The 16,977-nt window shown below is 42.0% G+C and overlaps 1 protein-coding gene across 2 annotated transcripts in view; it reads left to right on the top strand.

Annotated features, from left to right (window-relative positions):
* Positions 1-16,977, top strand: part of UBE2O (ubiquitin conjugating enzyme E2 O) — an 87,491-nt gene that overhangs the window by 48,032 nt on the left and 22,482 nt on the right. Inside the window, exons 3-9 of one of the 2 annotated variants that reach the window (XM_063120337.1) lie at positions 2,675-2,785; positions 4,659-4,756; positions 6,857-6,920; positions 7,911-8,054; positions 8,352-8,461; positions 9,348-9,498; positions 11,509-11,550. In XM_063120337.1, the coding sequence (XP_062976407.1) occupies positions 2,675-2,785; positions 4,659-4,756; positions 6,857-6,920; positions 7,911-8,054; positions 8,352-8,461; positions 9,348-9,498; positions 11,509-11,550 (720 nt within the window). The remainder of the gene's footprint in view (positions 1-2,674; positions 2,786-4,658; positions 4,757-6,856; positions 6,921-7,910; positions 8,055-8,351; positions 8,462-9,347; positions 9,499-11,508; positions 11,551-16,977) is intronic. The other variant, XM_063120338.1, reaches the window with a different exon arrangement.

Raw genomic sequence — 16,977 nt, 5'->3', positions numbered from 1 at the left:
AATTAGGCCTTTGCATCAACAAAGAAAAATCAAATTTTCAACCAACTCAAAAAATTAAATTCCTTGGAGCAATTCTGGACTCAACCCGCTCCAGGGCTTTCCTTCTGGAGGAAAGAGCTACAACATTAATTACACTTGCACTCAAACTCTTTCACTCCAAGACCATATCTGCTTTCCAGGTGCAAAGACTACTAGGTTTCATGGCGGCAACTGTCAGCGTCGTCCCTTGGGCACGCCTACACAAGACCTCTACAATTGTGGCTTCTGCGGGAGTACGACAATACAATGGATGCTCATCGAGTGAAATTGTCTCTCCCTACCAACGTGAAGGACACTCTCCTTTGGTAGACGGATTTGTCCAATATTATGCAGGGCCTGGACTTCAGACCTCCACTACCATCCCAACATCTGATGACAGATGCGTCTTTATTGGGCTGGGGAGCCCACTGCGGAGACCTCACCGTTCAGGAACGTTGGAGTCCTACCGACAGGAAGAGACATATAAACATCCTGGAACTGATGGCCATTCAGAAGGCACTTCATGCCTTCCAGCAGACCTTGTCAGGACATGTAATCCAAATCCATACAGACAACATGGCTGCTGTTTGGCATATAAACAAGCAAGGTGGAACACAGTCTATGGACCTGATTTCCCTAACCTTAGACATTTGGCACTGGGCAATCGCCCACGACATGACTTTATCGGCCATTCATATCGCAGGCCAGGACAATATCCTGGCAGACGATCTCAGCCGCACCTTCGTGGACACGCACGAGTGGCAGATGAAAAGGTCTGTACTCGACCTGATTTTTCAGGCATGGGGACAGCCTGTAATAGCCTTTTTCGCATCACCAGAGAACGCCATCTGCAACCAGTTTTGCACGTGGGCGGGTCACGGAAGAGCATGCCTAGGAGACGCCTTCGAGAGGACATGGACAGGACAGCTCCTGTACATGTTCCCCCCATACCACTCCTATCCAAGGTGATTCTGAAGTTGCGTATAGACAACGCCAACGCCATATTAGTAGCACCTTGGTGGCCAAGGCAGCCGTGGTTCACTCCGCTACTCAAACTGTCCTCAGCGGAGTTTATCAAACTGCCCCAATGCCACAACTTACTCTCCAAGGAGAAAGGACTCATTCTTCATCCGGATGTCCAGTCCCTGAACCTGACGGCATGGAGAATCAGGCAACGATAGATAACCTATCCCTGCCTGCTGACGTATGGAACATTATTCTAGCAGCCAGAAAACCGGCCACTAGAAGATCATACGCCAAAAAGTGGGAAGCATTTTCTGCCTTTGTCCTCAGCAAAAATGAAAACCCATTGTCAGCACCTATACCCATTGTGCTTTCTTTTCTTTTTTCTTTATTTAAAAAAGGACTCAAGTTCTCGTCACTTAGAGTTTATTTGGCAGCTATTTCTGCCTCTCACCGTTGGGTTCAGGGCTGTTCGGTCTTCAATCACCCTTTAACTAAGCGTTTCATGAAGAGTATGAAGAATACCATTCCACCAGTTCGCTCCTTTGTTCCCCAATGGAGCCTTTCCGTGGTGCTCAAGGCACTGTCTGCCAAACCCTTTGAACCATTGGCAAAGACAGATTTGCGTTTATTGACTTTTAAAGTGGCATTCCTTGTTGCCATCACGTCTGCTAGACGTGCATCAGAGTTAGCAGCACTCCGTATGGACTCACCTTATACGGTGTTTCATGCTGACAAAGTGGTCCTTAGACCAGACCCAGCCTTTCTTCCAAAGGTTGTGTCTTCTTTTCACCTTGGACAGGATATTACTCTGCCAAGTTTTTTTCCGTCGCCGACATCTTCCCTTGAGTCGACACTACATACCCTGAACGTGAGACGTGCTCTCGCTTTCTACCAGTCCAGAACAGCAACTTTACGGAGATCCCAAAAACTTTTTGTTTGTTATGGGGGCAAACAAAAGGGACGTGCCGTCCAATCGGCAATTTTATGAGTATTCACTCATCAACTGACACCACCCACCTCCGGTAAGTCAGCTTGTTATTCGCCCATATGTGTGATGCACAGAGACCACGAAGAAGAAAGACAGGTTGCTTACCTGTAACTGTAGTTCTTCGAGTGGTCATCTGCGCAGTCACACAGCCCTCCCACCGTCCCCACTATGGTGTCATTTTTTTGATTACCGGGTGGTTCACCTCAGTGAGACTGTTTAGGCGGTTTCAGGAACTGAGGGGATTAGGCGGGAACCCCGAGCATGCTCAGTGGACGGTGGGGGAGGGGTTCCCACTTAAAAAGATTTCAGCTATAGAAGTTTCCGAAGCTGGCCCTGCGCAGGCGCAGAGCCCATATGTGTGACTGCACAGATGACCACTCGAAGAACTACAGTTACAGGTAAGCAACCTGTCTTTATCTGATGAATCACCTATCAGCAAAGCTGGGTTCCATGTTAAGCTGGGTTACAGAGAAGGGTAATGGGTACAGTAACAGGAAAGGATTGTAGACGCAGCAGTTCCTTGAATGGCAAGTGGGGTGACATAAAAGGAACTTTTCTTCATCCTGTGATGCTGTTTTCCTTGGGTCTTGGATTCTTGTTCTGTGGATAAAATAGTGGATGAAACTTTCAGGATTGTCAAGTTCTCTTTTGGCACAACTTGAAAATGCACGCAGTTTAAAAACCCTTTCTTTGCCTTTCCAGGACAGCCAGTGTGGGACAGTTATTGATGTGAATATAGAATGTGCAGTAAAACTGGTGGGAACCAACTGTATCCTTTATCCTGTCAACAGCAAAGATCTTCAGAATATCTGGGTGAGAGTGCTTATCCTCGCACAGCAAGAATGCCAGGGCTGGCCTAAGACATTTTGCTACCTGAGATGAAGGACAAAATATTGCCCCCTCCCATTTCTTGTTCAAAAATTGAACTTGGAGTTGAACCATTCTTCAACCCTGGCAATTGGACAACATCCTTCATCACACCTGAAGGCAGCAGGCTAGTTTAGGGATCACAGGGCAGGGCACATAACACAGAGCCCTGTCTTCTAACACCTTGCTGCCACCTCCCAGCATTTGTCACCTGAGGCAACTGCTTCACTCTACCTAATGGTAGGGCCAGCCTGAGGAATGCTAGAAATTTAACAGATTTAAGCATAATTTAACAATATTGCCTTCCCTAACATGTGGTTTAATTTAACAAGGCTACAACCTTGCCCTGGAGGGGTCTTTAAGCTGGGGATGGGGAACATGTGTTCCTCCCGATGTTGTTGGACTGCAACTCCCATTATCCTTTGCCATTGGATATGCTAGCTAGGGATCCTGGGAGTTGCAGTTCATCATCCGGAGGGCCACACTTTCCCCACCTCTGCTGTTAAGCCCTGCATTATTCAGGACTCAAATACCCTGAAGGACAACCTTCTACCACATAAACCTGCCTGCACATTAAGATCACCTTCTGAGGTCCTTCTCTAGGTTCCCTTCATTCTAAGTAGGTGAATGATGACCAGAGAGGGCCTACTTGGTTGTGGCACACTGTTTGTGGAATGCTTCCCCAGGGGACACACTGTCCTCCTTTATTTTTTACTCTACTACACCAGAAATATATTTTTATTATCCCATGATTTAACCTGACTTAATTCTCTGCTAAAACGTTGAATTGTTATTTCTCTGCTGTCTCATTCTTAAATTGTTTTTAAATTGTTTTAAATTTTAACTATCTTCTGTAAGCCACCGCCCTGGAAACATTAATATTGAAAGGTGGGATATAAATAATGCAACATGTGCATTACCACCACCTTTTCTAAATATGCAGCTAGCTTCTGTCAGAATGAGCAAGGGCTTGGTCTGGAACAAATGGGGTGAGAAGCTTCTGCATAGCGATTAGCTGGAGTGATCACTTGATCAAGGCAGTCCCATGGCAACAATTTGATTCTGAGCTGCAGCACAGTTAATACATGGCGTTAGCAAAATCTTTAAAGAAACAAAGCATGCACCTATACATTAGAAATGCACAGGAATTGGCTGCCTCTAATTTCTGAGTGCATTTCTTTGTTCGCCACCTTTTTAATTTAAGAACATACACCCTGTATTTGTTGAATTTGACAGGGAAGAATTCAGCTTAAATAATTTTGGCTGTAATCTGAAATCTTCCTTAAAATGATGAAAAAACACTGCAGTCTGTCTGCCACTGTTTTACAAGGCAAAGGGGTGCAGCTTTAAATTGATCTTCAGACAGAGGATACCTCTGTCCTTTCCTGAAATTTTTATAAATAAATGAGGTCTGTCTAGCCCCAGGGGAAACATTCCAAAAACAGTGTGCCACAGCCAAAAAGGCCCTCTCTGGTCATCATTGTGATATTGCCTGAAATTTAGCCAGCATGTTTGATATTTCTCTGTTCAGCTCTGCCCATAACATCTGCCATAAAGTACAGCCAATAACCCACTTCTGCACCCCCAAATCCTATAACATAAGGGAAAGAAAGCAGACAAACCCTACATTGATTATCTGGGGAATGTACGCATTCTTAATTTCATTTGCATGTGAGGCGTATCCTAATCCTGCACTTCAATTCATCCTTTTAAGAGCTTGTTATGGTCTGTCATGAGCTTTGAGATGTCAAATGTTCTCTGTAGTTGTGATGGAATGGTCCAAGAAAACAGGCATCCTCACTAACTTCTTTCCCCTCAGCCTTTCATGTACGGTGACTGCATAGCCTATGACTGGTGGCTAGGAAAAGTATATGATTTAAAGAACCAAATCATTTTGAAGCTCTCCAATGGCGCCAGGTATTTCTCTTGTGTTTGTTACAGAGCATGTCTTTGATTCTTGGTTGAGTAAAAGTATAACAGCCTTCCCTAGCTTGGCACCCTCTGGATGTTTTGTACTTCAGCTCCCATCAGCCCCAGCTTGTTTTGAACTGATATAAACCACCTTGGACAGGAATGTTGGGAGTTGTCATCCACAACATCTGGAGGACACCAGGTTAGGGAAAGCTGATGTAGACTCTTAAACTTGCACACTCATACCTGGGAGTAAGTCCCATTAAAATTAGGTGGAACTTAACTTCTGAGTATGTTCATAGGATTGGAGTGTTAGTTGTATAGTCTGCTTGAACTTCATGATGTTGAACAAGAATGGCCAACTCACAGCCCATTCTTTTAATTCAGCCCCTGAAGCAATTTGTCTAGCCCCAGGTGTCACTACTAAAATCTTAAAATTGTAAGAGATTCTATTATTGTAACATCTCTGTTAGATTTTGTAATGTGTAAATATTTGCATGTATTCTGAAGTGACTTCTTGAACTGATTTTCTAAAGGAGAGATGGGCAATCTTTTTGGGTGGGAGACAAGATTAAAGCCTCTTCCAATCCCCTGTGATCCTGATCAATATAGTGTGTGTGTGTGTGTGTGTGTGTGTGTGTGTGTGTGTGTGTTAGACTAAAGCCTCCCCTCCCTCCGCAGTCCTGAATGCAGGCAAGATCGCTGTTTCCCCTCTATTAGCAGAGGGGGAAACAGTGATGTTGATCAGTATCACTGATAATAATAATAATAATAATAATGGGGGAAAGGCTTTAGCGCCCTCCACCCAGTGTTCTTGATGGAGCGCTTGAAAGAGCAGCCTCTTCCCCACTGCTCAGATGATGGCTGATCATCTGGGCAATGGGGAAAGTGAGAGGAAGGGCTCTGCAGTCTTCACAGAGAGCTGCCAAAGAATGCATGCGGCTTGCATGTTGCCCACGCCTATATTTATAAGTGTCACCATAGTCGTGATTACCAATAGCAACTTTTGCTTTAAGGGATATGGTATTTCTGCTTAATATTAGGGCCCGTTAAGCTGGAGCCTCTTAGGTTAAGATGCCATATAGTTTCACTTAGGTGTTTTCCCCAAAGTTTTTCCCCAAGCCCTTATCACAGAAGACGGTCAGAACAGATAAGTCTTTGGGTGGGGAAGGGCTGTAGCTCAGTGGTGCTTTGCATGCATTAAGTTCCAGGTTCAACCCTCGGTATCTGCAGGTAGGGCTTGGAAAGATTCCTGTCTGAAATCCTGGAAAGCTGCTGGCGATCAGTGTTGACAATACTGGGCTAGATGGACCAAGGGTCTTAGTCTCTATAAGGTAGCCAGTTATGCTCCTCTGCCTGTTTTAATTAGGTAAGAGCCTGAATCGGTTTCTGATCCAACTGCTTAGATCTCCCATTTCTTATAATATAATCTGACTTAAAGAGGATAGTATGGATCCACCCTGATAAATGTTTTCTTCCCCATTCCTTTTCTGTGATCAGTCCTGTTCCTCTTTTATTTATGAAGTTTTATGCCAATAGTCATTGAAATGTCTGCTGCCTCCCAGCATTTCCAGAGCAAAAAGTGGAAGTGAAGTTTTTGAACAAACCTGCCTTTGTGGAAAGTTTGAGAATTGCAGGATCTCATATCTCCATGAAATTATCAAGTCTGAATATTTTCTCACCTCAACAAATCTTTGCATTTTTCATTGCCAAACTGATGGCTGGGAGCTGTTAAAATAGTTTACTCCTGGCCTGTAAAATTTCTCAGAGGACCCTTTTTTCCATACTAGCGATCACACATCAAATTGTTTATTAAAATGGGATAATTTTGACTCTAGGCACTGACTGAAGCTTTTGTCTTTAGTTTCAGTATTGACTGACTGATTGATTCTAATTGCCTTTCTGGAACCAACCAAGGTGGTTTACATCAGTTCAAAACAAGTCTATTAAACAGATAGAAATATATTAAAACATTAAAAACAACATTGTCCTGTTTCATGGGTTAGTACTGTTAAACCTAGGTATTATAAGAGCACATTAACACAGACCTGCTATTAAGAAAGCTCTCCTGACTTTGTTTTCTAACAGTTAATTGCTTTTCCTTAGGTGTTCTATGAGCACAGAAGATGCAGCAAAACTCTATGATGTCTGCCCACATGTCAGTGACTCAGTAAGTTTTTTTTCTTCATTTGGATAGCTCTCAGTTTGATATGTTCTATTGTATACTCTAAGCCCCACTTGTAGGGGCCCCTATCTAGCTGAAGGACTATCCAATGTTGGGGAATTTGGGGTGGAAAGCAGGTTTTGCTGTAGCTATAACCACAGTGGTTTAGTGGAGCACTTTTTCCTATGATGGTGAATGCCAGCCTTATATTTATATGGGAAGAAAGAATATGTTTGCACTTAGGGCGCCAGCATTGGGAGTGTTTGCCCCTTCTGAATTATTTCTAACTGCTTTGTTCTATCTAGTTCATTGAGTTTTGTTTTATATAGCTCGGTGACTATCACTGGCACGTCCAAATGTCTTTTCCAAGCAGTGCTTTTTTTCTGTCCAAAAAACAAATGGATGCCATTCACTTTCGTAGGGAAATATAAAATGCTTCACTATATTACTGCAATTGCAGCAAGATCCCCGCTCATCTTCAACGTTGGATTTCAAAAACATAAACTACTGCTCTCAGACACTGTTCAGATGAGTCAAATATCCTTCTCACTAACTACCTTGCTTATAGTTTTGTTGTCTCATGTGCAAGTTACAATTGTTTCCACCTCTGTAACTAAGGAAATGGGCCCAGAGAATGCAGTCTATTGCCAAAAGTCCCAAAAGTCACTGACCATGGATCAATAATCATATTTTCTATTGTCATGGAACAGAATTCTCTGCTACTTGGTACTAAAATAACTCAATTGAAACTAGCAGTTGTTTGTTTCCTAGTTCCTCCACCATGAATTTTCTGCATACCTGAGATTTCCCTAGTTGCCTTAGAAACTGCTGCTCTGGTTGATTAAAACAGGGAGAAGCACTTTGGGAGCAGGGAAACTTACCACAAGTGATGAAAATAGGACTGAAATGTGGGATTCCCATTCCACAGGGACAAATATAGTCTAGCTTTACCCGGCTCTGACTTGCAACTCTTCATATATTGCTTCATTCTTTCAGGGCCTCTTCTTTGATGATTCATATGGCTTTTATCCTGGGCAAGTCCTCATTGGTCCCTCAAAAGTCTTCTCGAATGTGCAGTGGCTTTCAGGAGTGAAACCTGTTCTCAGCACAAAGAGCAAGTTCAGAGTGGTGGTAGAAGAGGTATGGTTCAGTAAGAGCTGAGAGTATTATGAGATCACAGTCTTCCTGAGCATTTTCCACAAAACAAGCTGTGTTGTGTCCTTTGAACCAAACTTGTTGGCTTTGTTCTGGAAATAAGTCTACAAAAGTTTGAACTGTGAATGGGGACTTCACTTATTACTTGGGATTTGGTTTAAATTAGAAACAATCCTGTTTCAACTTCTTTTTCATGCTTCAGTTACAAGTGTAATTTGTTTGATATTTAGTCTAGTGAAATGTTCTAAAAGCATGATCTTCTCTACCACTTCTTTTTCCTAGGTGCAAGTGGTGGAATTGAAAGTTACTTGGATCACGAAAAGCTTCTGTCCTGGAGGTACAGATAGTATAAGCCCACCACCATCTTTAATCACTCAAGAGAATTTATCTAGGTAAGGACTACATCATATTCAACATCCTATAAGCTCTGCTATTAATTAGTTTCTGCCTATATGTAGGAATGAACATGTGGGCAGAGGAAAAATGTCCAATAGGCCTTAGCCAGTCAAGGACAGTAAGTGCTTAATTGTAAGTCTGATCTCACTCTAGCTTAGCTCTGGGACTTGTTTTTAGGGCCAGAGTTCATATATCCCAGAGCTAAAATGAGAGTTCTGGGAGCAAGGCATAGAGCAATCGTAGTTTGGCCCCACAGTTCTGGGATTAAAAGGAATGGCTTCCATGCAGCATGTTACTTCAGTCAGGTTTAAGTCTCTGTACCTCTCATTTTACAAGTTAGCGACTGACTATGACTCCTTTAAAAATCTGCTCTGGCAGGCTGCAAGATATAAATTTCAGATGTAGCATATTATATGAAATTGTGAGAAGAGAAAGCTGATTCTGAGGGGAAAAACTTAGCAGTGAAGTTCTACATAGCATTATGAATATTCAGAATTGTGTAGAGTTACTGTGTTTTATGGTAGAAAACTTGTGGAACAATGTGAAACTAACACTGTGGTATGTGTTCAGCTGTTTGTATAACATGCAAACAAAATGACTTTGAATATCAACTTATTTTTCTTTCTGCACATCCAACCTTTATAGTAGGTTCAGTATAGGAGTATGTTTCCCCTTTATTCTGTATTAGCAATGTTTTATTATTGAATTAAGTCTAAAATGAGAAAGTTATTCTCTTTTTTTAAACCCAGTCATTTCTCATACTGTTATCACCTTGTATGCACATGAAAGCCCCACTAGAGGTGTTGGCCCAACAGTAGAACTCAGGAAAATCTTATCAACCTGAGCAGTAAGGTGGTGACACAGTCATCTTGCCTCTAACAGAGTAAAGCGTCTGGGGTGCTTTGACCATGCTGAGCGGCAACTTGGGGAAAGGTGTCTCTATGTATTTCCTGAGAAAGTGGAGCCTGCAAAAATCACATGTGAGTGTCCAGAGAGAAACTGCGTTCTGGGAGAAGGATCTGTTGCCAAAAAGGTATGTACACTGGCACCGCTGGGCCACTGAGACTGTCCAACTGTTGCTTCTGAGAAGTCTGCTTTGTTCAGAAATTCTGTAGACTGGTCTGACTGTCCTATTAAGTCATACTTATTTGGCCCTGTGACTTGCACTCCTCCCTACAGCTCCTGCTGTCTTGAAAACACATTTTCTCTTCCTGTGCCCCAGATTTAAGAGAGGCACCAATGTTAATTGCAATTAAGACTAAGTAGGTTTGCTGATTAACCATCTTCAAACACCAGTTAAGAATACAGGTTGAGTAAAGAGCCTGGTTAGCTTTAACCATGATTAACAGTGGTATTGATGTATTCCTTAACTATATGTCAGCAAGGGGGCCGTGGCTTTCAGAAGGAGCTGCAGGGAGAGTATGTGGTCCCACAGTTAAGAAAGTGAGCCTCCAGTGACAATGTGGGAGAATGCATATGGAACTTGATATTTTAGAAAAAATGCATCTCGTTCTGTTGTTCAGGTTAGCTAACTGAAATAGTGATAGCTATCATGGGATGACTTTGCCTTTGTTGGCAATCTTTGTGTTCATCAGAAGACCAAGCTGTTAGAGTTGTTCTGCAATAATCTCCTCCTGTAACAAAGCTTTCATATGAGAACCACATGTTTACATGGGCATATGAATCTGTGTCCCTTCTTTATGCATTCCACTGCTTCTGTGTGCTGTCTTCAGATTAAATCACTGTTAAAATCGTCAATGCTTGGCCCTTTTGGTGATCATAAATCTGAGATGGGGATTACTTCGGAATTCACATTGCAGGGGGCTGCTTAAATCGTTTCAGCAATTTCAATTCGAAAATTTATTTTCATGGTGGGGGCAAGGAATATGTTTCATTGTTAAAGCTGTCTCATTCTACCATTCAAGGTAGGAGACAATATTTCTCTATAGCTTTTTAGGGCTGCTTTTCACATTGCTTATTACCTACATGGGTGTTTTCCTCAGAGATTATTCATGTGTTTCAAAACACAATATGGGAAAGAGGCTTACTCAGAGAAAGATATGTATTGACTTTTGCATGCTCCTGTCTTAGATCAAGCATGAGTATGCATTTGTCTTGACTACTATTTTACTTGTTTTGTCTCTGTATGTTAACTTTGTAGAAATAAAGTACAGAAAGGAAACCATGCAATTAAAACTTTTCTTGAGATAAGAGGCATATCATCCTTCATTTATTATAGCTGCCTTCTTCCTTAAAAAGTGGTTTCAGATCTTTGTGCTCTAGTTAGATTTGGCATTGCAGTAAATTAATTCCATTTTTAATTCCATACTTTGCTTGCATGTGGACGTAGCTTGTTAACTTATTCATAATTTCTAAATCCTATCACTTCAATAGCTATTCTTCTATATTAAGGATTTTGGTCTTCCCATTATCAGGCATGTACCATGTTGGCAGCTACTGTAACAATGGTTTTTCTATTAACATATTTCTTAATTAACTAAATATCGAAATCTATACAGAGAGGTTACTCCTATTTAGTTTTATGTTCAAGAACTTACCAATGTTTTCCAACTGTGGTAATAGTTTATACATTTTTTCACTTTAGTTTGTGGACAAAAATTGTAACTGTTCTTAGTTAATATTCCTAGTTCTTCTGCTAATAGACAGCTCTGTATCTATTCTAAAAATATTAATATAATCAGAGTTGGATTATCCATTCTTTAATCGAGGTCTGCAAAATTTGACCCACCGAACCAAATGCAGCCTAAAAAGTGGGAGGCTGTTTGTTAAATACCCAGCAGGCCACAAAACAGGGTTCACTGGGCTACAAATTTTGCAGCCTTCCTCAATGGCTTCATATGTCAGGATCGTGGTCATTTTTTCCTACAAAGTCAGTGTCTACCTCTCAAAGAAATATAATTTAAATATTCAGATTCTCCCTTTTGGATTAAAATTGTGGATCATTCCTCTAGACCTATTTTACCTCTGTAGTTATCACATGCTTTCATCAATAATACCAAAATTGTGGTGTTTAATATTGCAGATGGCCTGTCCTTGTTTCGTATCCAACGTAAAGCCTGAAAAGGTACTGTACTAAATGCTTGTTCTGTATCTGAAATCACCTTGACTTCAATTAATGTCCTCCTGAGATCCAGTTAAGATAGTTGGTATCTCTAATATCAGCAAGCAAAAACCACCTTTTTTCTTGTAAAAGCTTTAGCATTCTAAATTTTTCTGTTTTCCCATCTAAAATTCAATAGCTGGTTACCTATGTACATAAACCAATACTTTCTTAGAGTTTATTTTTAGGTAACATTCATTTTAACCATCGTTATTTTTCCAGAAAACGGTTGGCATAAGCTTTTAAAACAACTGTTTAATCATGATTTTATTCCTATGAACAGACTTTATAATTTTCTATATTGGTATAATGCCCATCAGCATAGTTGGAGGGGGTGTGCAGAGGCTTCTGGATGGGGACCATCCTGCTACGCCTCAAAATTTGTTGACCATTATAAGTGTTTTGATGTGATGTACAATCAGGATGGGGTGATAGGACTTGCAGTCCAACATATCTGAAGGGCACCAGGCTGGGGAGGGCTGCACTAGATTGTAATGAGTGTTGGAACCAATATTTTTAAACAGCTTCTAATTCAAGGCTCGTCAAATCTGATATGCTCAGGGGAGGTGTGGCAAGTTCCACTCCTTTCTCCCCCTTGCCATCCATTCCTTGCTGAGGTCCATTGCCATAGGCAGAGCAACAGTTTTCTAACCTGACCTTGCTATTGTGTGCCCCAGTCAGAAGATGGTCCCCGAGTCTTGAGGCAGAAGCACAGTTCTCCCTCAATTCAGGAACTGCATACAGGGTGGGAAGAAAGAGGCAATGCACGAGAGGCTCTGGGTTGATTGCTTATCGTTTAGAAACACGTTGTTCTCTTTTCCTTACTACCCCCAGCCCTAGAAGGACAGTGCTCCTCCTGTGGAGTCCTAGTCAATAGTTCCTCCAGTAGCATCAGCTACTTCCCTGAATGAAAACAAAAGAAAATAAGCACAATGCCCGTTGTGAACAACAGATGATTTTCCTACCAATAGATTATCCAGCTATGTAAGAATCGTTCTAAGATGTTATGCCTTCAGTCATAAATCAACTCTGATTATATTTTAAAGTAAAAGCTTATTCGTTCTTCTAAGCCAGCAGAGGTGTATATGCTATGTGACTCTGCAGAGTACATGCGTACACACACAGTTTCTGGTCATTTAGTGCTGAGCTACCTAGAAATAGGAGCAGTGGGATGATTTTGTCCTCCTTATATTACTTTGTTTCCCCCATGAAGCTGGAGAGCAGTTGTTTGCTTTTATGGGAGAAAGTAAAGCGGGTTACATCAGGAAGGGGACTAAACCTGCTGGTGCTAGTCTCAAAATCTGGGGTATCACATGCTGCCTTCCCAACAGTCACAGATTACATCCCACTTATTATGTCCCATAAATCCAGATAGCGTTACTGAAAAATTAGACAGCCCATATCTGTATATCCACACTTTAGGTTCCATTTCTTAGCGTAACACAGAGTGAATTACTTTTTAATATAAAAATTGCTTAGTAAAATATCTGTCATAGTGAGTGGGACCTTTGTGGAAGAGACCCCTAGATAGTTGGTATGTAGTCTGTTTTTATGCTTTTTTTGGTTTTAAATTTTGTATATTAGTTTTTAAATGCCCAATGTTTTTAATCTTTGTAAACCACCCAGAGAGCTTTGGCTATGGGGTGGTATATAGATGATGATGATGATGATGATGATGATGAATGCTGTTCTACCTATCTGTGTGCTCTGCTGGCTTTGAAGAATGAATAAGCTTTTAGTTTTAAATATAATCAGAGTTGATTTATACACTATAGCATAAAGTCTTAGATGTATTCTAACATAGCAGGAATATCATCGAAGGAAAATGTCAGCTGCTTCTTCATGGCCTGTGAGTCACACACATGGGGCTACGTGCCTGTGCAGAACAGTCATTCAGTACATTCTAGAACTGAACAGAGTTTAGGCAGGAGTTCCTCCTATCTCCTCTGTGCATGTTCCAGGTGTGGCTCCCGCCTGCCTCTTAGATCCTTTTCGTCCGCTACAGCAGCTAGCAGTGTTTGGAACATTACCCAGCTCACGGCTCTTGTAGTACAAAAAATGTTAATCAATCCCTCCTGGGACGCTGAGTAGAATTTTTTCTTTCTTTCCTATTTTCTCTGAGTTCTCTTCTCCCTTTTAGCTTTTGCCCCTCTAGGACACATGGACTCCAGGGTCTTTTTCAAAGTACACGCTATGCAACAGGAAGATACCATTAACTGGTGGATTCTCCTACAGCATTCACTGCCTTGGAGAAGTGCACAGGGTGGACTTTTGTACCGCTGCCAGGCCTTTACTAAACATGCCAGAAGGAACAGGCCCGCTCGTCCTCCTGTCCTCCTGTGGGAGCAGGCCCTCAAGGCAGCAGATACAGCCACACTGAATCAGCCTCTGCCTACAGCTTTGTCCTCCATATGCAAAATAAATGACATTTTCTCAACTTACTACATCACCCCTGCCCATGGAAAGTGCTGCAGGGCAATTGTCCCTGGTATCAGCCCTTACAATGGCATTGGCTTCAGCTGTGACTTTGGACCAACAGCAGCACAGCTCAGAACTGAGCTCTTGGCCCTGAACACAAAATGTGATGTTTTCTGAAGTGGGGTGGAGCACAACCTGGACTATCTAGGCAGTGCCTTCCTCCTAGACTGGAGAAGTACCCTAACTTATGCTTTTCCTCACTTCCCTCTCTTTACATGTGTCATGAATAAAATAGAGAATGACAGGGGCCCATTACATCTTAATAACCCTGTGATGGCCAAGACAACCATGCTTTGCAGCACGGCTCCTCCTGACCAACTACACTTTTCTAAGCTTCCCTTGTCATCCAGATGAACAAAGGGAAGATCAGACACCCTGATCTTGAAACCTTACACCTCACTGCATGGAAGGTGGGTGATTTTGGAGTTGATGTCTGCTTCATGCTGACTCTCCACTCGGGCCTCATTCGCCTCTAGATGAAAGGTATTTCTGGCCTTTCTCGCCCTGTGGGAAAGAACCTGGAATCTTAGGGTCTCCCTCACATTTTCTTTAGTTGAGAACTAATGGTCTGGTCCTCTCATCCATTAAAGTTTACTTAGCAGCACTATTGGCTAATCATAACAAAATAGAGGGTTCGTCCCTCTACTTGCACCCTGATCTTAAACCGTTCCTTAAAGGATTTTCCAACCATTATTCACCAGCCTCCCCACTTGTTCCAGCATGGAACTTGTTGGTGATCCTTGCACAACTTATGGCAAAAACTCTTTGAGCCCATGACTACAGCTGAACTAAGGTTCCTTACAATGAAAATGGCTTTCCTGGTTGCCATTACTTTGGCATGAAGAGTGACTGAATTATGTGCTCTTCAGGATAATCAACCATTCCTGGTATCCCACAAAAATAAGGTACAACTAAACTGCTCCTTTCTTCCCAAAATAAATTCACAGTTCCATTTAATTCAGGACATTGTATTAGGATCTTTCTTTCCTCAACTTACCTCCCCGCTGGAGGTCAAATTTCATTCCTTAGACGTTAAGAGAGTTCTGTTTTATTTCGACAGAATATTATTGTTGAGAATGTCCCTTTGTCTGCCATTCTGGCCCAAAAAGGGACACCTTGTGTTTTCATGGCACTTTGCCAAATGGATCATGCCAAGTGTACTTCTCATTTACCAGCTTTCACACTTTCCAGTTCCCTGTGGCTGTTCAACAAAGGCTATAGCATCCTCTGCTGCTTTCATCAGGGACGTTCGGCTTCCACAGCTACGCAGTGCTGCAGCTTGGGCTCAACCATTTACCTTCATCAAGCATTACTGCCTGGACATCAGGGCTTGTGCAGATGCATCCTTTGGCAGTGTGGTCCTTTCTACAGTTTTGGCAACTCCCTCTTCTAGTAATTCTCTTGCTTTTCAGTCACCCATATGTATGAGTTACAGAAACTCCGAGTAGGAAGGACAGGATGCTTACCTATAACTGTGGTTCTTTGAGTGGTCATCTGTGAACTCGGACAACCCGCCCTCCTCCCCACTTTGATGCCTAGCCTTCTTTTATTCCTCTGCTGCAGCAGACTCAGAACTGAGAGGCAGGTGGGAGCCATGCCTGGAGCGTGCACAGCGGAGGTGGGCAGGACTCCTGCCTAAACTCTGTTCATCTCTAGAATGTTTTGAATGAGTGCTCTGCGCAGGGGCATAGCCCCAAATGTTCACAGATAGAGTTACAACCTGTCCTTTTGTCCTTCCCTCAGAAAAGCAAGGCCAGCCAGACTTGCTGTAGCACTTCTTGCTGTAGCTCCTGACACTTCTGAGGATGTAACTTCAACGAAATGCTAGTAAATTTACCTAAGAAATAAGCTTCGTCTGAAAACAGTCATAATTGTAATGTAAAAAGACACAGATGAGAGAGGAGCAGTAAAGGAGGCAGGACAACAGAGTCCCAGATGGACATCCTACTTAGGAAGGTTTTCAGAACTTTTCAATATTTCTCCTTCCACTTATCAATTTGTCTACAGCTTGTGGACTTTTAAGTTTAAATTCTTGAATAGTCCTCACATTTTTTCTATGTTCCTCCATACTGACCTCTTAAGGTTTCTTTTTAAGGCCTCTATGGCCTTTGGTTGCATCTGCTGTTGTTCACATCACTGTAGGATACCTGGAAGTGATGTGATGGTGTTGGATTTGTTTTCCTTCTTTGATGCTCTTGGTGGAGTAGACCTCCTTAATAACATCCAGAACTGAGTAACCTTTGGGAAAAGACCTAACAATTGCTTACTAGGAGTGCTTCCTGTGTCAGTAATTCATAATGTGCAAAGCAGCCCTTTGTCATGTAAAATGCTGAGGATCTCTTATCATAAATGCAACACAATACACACTGATTACAATTTTATGAACAAGCTACAGAGTATGGAGGTGTCCATATGGCAAAGTAAATCACCTCTCAGCCCTGGAAACCATTCTACCAGTTTCTTTTGAAATCATATAGAATCCACAGTGCAGCCATGTTGCTGATTTCGTATCTGTGTCAAGTCCACAGTAACAGGAGAGCCCAAGATGATCTTCATTTCTAAGACGCAGTTCAAACGCTTACTTGAGCCAAAGACCATGTTATTGTGAGGAAAGAGCAGGTCAAGTGCCCACTTCACCTCCATGCTCATAACATAATATGTTACATGTATACATATATACACGTAAATGCATATAGGGCAAAATTTCATAAATCCCTCTCTCTGACCCTCCCTAAAAAACTAATCACATGATTTAAGCCTCTTCACAACTATGTTTGGTGTGGGGAGGGTGCACCTGCTTCTCCACAGGAATCTTTTAGGTTTTGATAAGCATTTGAACTGGGTCTGTGGCAACCAATATGTATGTTTTCCTGAACTCCTTGGAGGAAGGGTAGGATAATAAATAATAAAATT

The sequence above is a fragment of the Elgaria multicarinata genome, chromosome 3, assembly GCF_023053635.1.
Source record: "Elgaria multicarinata webbii isolate HBS135686 ecotype San Diego chromosome 3, rElgMul1.1.pri, whole genome shotgun sequence".
Classification (NCBI taxonomy): domain Eukaryota; kingdom Metazoa; phylum Chordata; class Lepidosauria; order Squamata; family Anguidae; genus Elgaria; species Elgaria multicarinata.
The sequence above is the reverse complement of the archived record's forward strand: the minus strand, read 5'-3'. Positions and strand labels throughout refer to the sequence as shown.